Below are 2,009 nucleotides of genomic sequence, written 5' to 3' on the forward strand. Positions count from 1 at the left end.
AATGGATACAAAAATTATGGTACATATACACAATGGAATACTACTCAGCCACCAGAAACAATGACTTAACCAAATTCTTAAGAAAATGGCTGCATCTAGAGAATATCATCCTGAGTGAGATAACCCAGTCACAAAAAACAGACATAATATGCAGTCACTGATAGTGGGATGCTAACTCCAGAGGCTTGCACTCCCCCAGAAACAACTCACAGACTGTATGAAGTCCAAGAAATAAAGAAACCAAAAAAATATACATATATGAGTTGCCGTTGTGGAGCCCGCTGGGTCTGTGCGTGTGTGTGAGTGAATGTGAGCCGCCGCCGGAGCTGCGGACGGTTTGCCGAGCCCGTTAGCGCCGCTGGCCTAGAGTCCCGAAGCCGTCATGTCCCGATACCTGCGCCCCCCCAACACCTCTCTGTTTGTCAGAAACGTGGTGGACGACACCAGGTCTGAAGATTTACGTCGGGAATTTGGTCGTTATGGTCCAATAGTAGATGTTTATGTTCCACTTGATTTCTACACACGGCGTCCAAGAGGATTTGCATATGTTCAATTTGAGGATGTTCGTGATGCTGAAGATGCTTTACATAATTTGGACAGAAAATGGATTTGTGGGCGTCAAATTGAAATACAGTTCGCACAGGGGGATCGAAAGACACCAAATCAAATGAAAGCCAAGGAAGGGAGGAATGTATACAGCTCTTCACGATATGACGATTATGACCGATATAGGCGTTCTCGAAGCCGAAGTTATGAAAGAAGGAGATCAAGGAGTCGCTCCTTTGATTATAACTATAGGAGTTCTTACAGTCCTAGAAACAGTAGACCGACTGGAAGACCACGGCGTAGCCGAAGCCATTCCGACAACGATAGATTCAAACACCAAAATCGATCTTTTTCAAGATCTAAATCCAATTCAAGATCACGGTCCAAGTCCCAGCCCAAGAAAGAAATGAAGGCTAAATCACGTTCTAGACCAAACTGCAGCTGGAATACCCAGTACAGTTCTGCTTACTACACTTCAAGAAAGATCTGAAAGCGGAAAAAAGAACCAAAGAAGGGCAGTTCAAGCGACCAAAGGGTGGGTGGAAGGTGCTGCAGTATGAATACTGTACGAATATTTTGACTCTGGTCTGAAAAGATAAAAGAATTATCGAAAACTACATGGAATAATTGAAGTCCCTTCAAGTTTGAAAGTAAGCATTTTAGGATAAGTAAAAGGAAATTCAACTTTGTACTTGTGGAAACTAATCCCTAAATATGAACAGGTTTTTATTGACTCATGGGTAGCCTATCCATGATAAGTTACTGGAAACTAGGATGTCTGAATATCAAGGAAGACAGCCATAGTCTCTAACCGTGCCTCTCTTGGTCTGTCTCAAATTAACTTGGATGGTAAAGGTGTGGTCCAGTAAAGTTTTTCCTAGTTATCTCTTAAAAGTCAGTTCACTTAATGCTAGTGTTGGCTAATCTTGCCTTTGTTTATTCCAGTGCCAGTATTTTCTGCTTAACTGTTGTGTTGGCCTCTGAGTTTATTTACTTGTATACTACATATAGTTTACATCTAACCACTCCTTCCCACGCTAATTCCACTTATACTTGATGTCCACCCATAAGGGCCCGTCTCTTCTCACCTCCTGTTCTCTCAGTATGTTCAACAGATATTTACTGAACCCTTACTGTGGGCAAAACATACTGCATAATTGGAGAGGAGAACAGATTTTTTTCGTAAAACCTACTGAGCACAATCTAGTGAATCATTTATCTTGAGGTGTACTATGGTAATATTTTATATCATTCATATCCTAGTATAATTATAAAGCCCAATATACTATCAAAGAAAAGCAATTTTATGGTTGTCTGCCATTTAAAAGTATCTAGTATTTGTTATATCCCATTGCTACAAATAATGAAGAAAACCTGTGATAAGCTGATCTGTTGTGCAGTGATTAATATACTAAAGTAAGATTAAGTTGTTAACTCTTGGCTCTGTCAAACAAATAGGTAAT

General features: G+C 40.4%; 1 protein-coding gene across 1 annotated transcript; it reads left to right on the top strand.

Moving 5' to 3' along the window:
- Positions 1–382: 382 nt before the first annotated feature.
- LOC308430739 (serine/arginine-rich splicing factor 10-like) lies at positions 383–1,036 on the top strand (the record flags this gene model as incomplete). Its single annotated transcript, XM_080930014.1, has 1 exon — positions 383–1,036. One exon carries the CDS (start codon positions 383–385, stop codon positions 1,034–1,036), a length of 654 nt encoding a protein of 217 aa, XP_080786140.1.
- Positions 1,037–2,009: the final 973 nt, after the last annotated feature.

Source organism: Micromys minutus (genome assembly GCF_963924665.1).
Source record: "Micromys minutus genome assembly, chromosome: 1".
In the NCBI taxonomy this organism is placed as follows: Eukaryota; Metazoa; Chordata; class Mammalia; order Rodentia; family Muridae; genus Micromys; species Micromys minutus.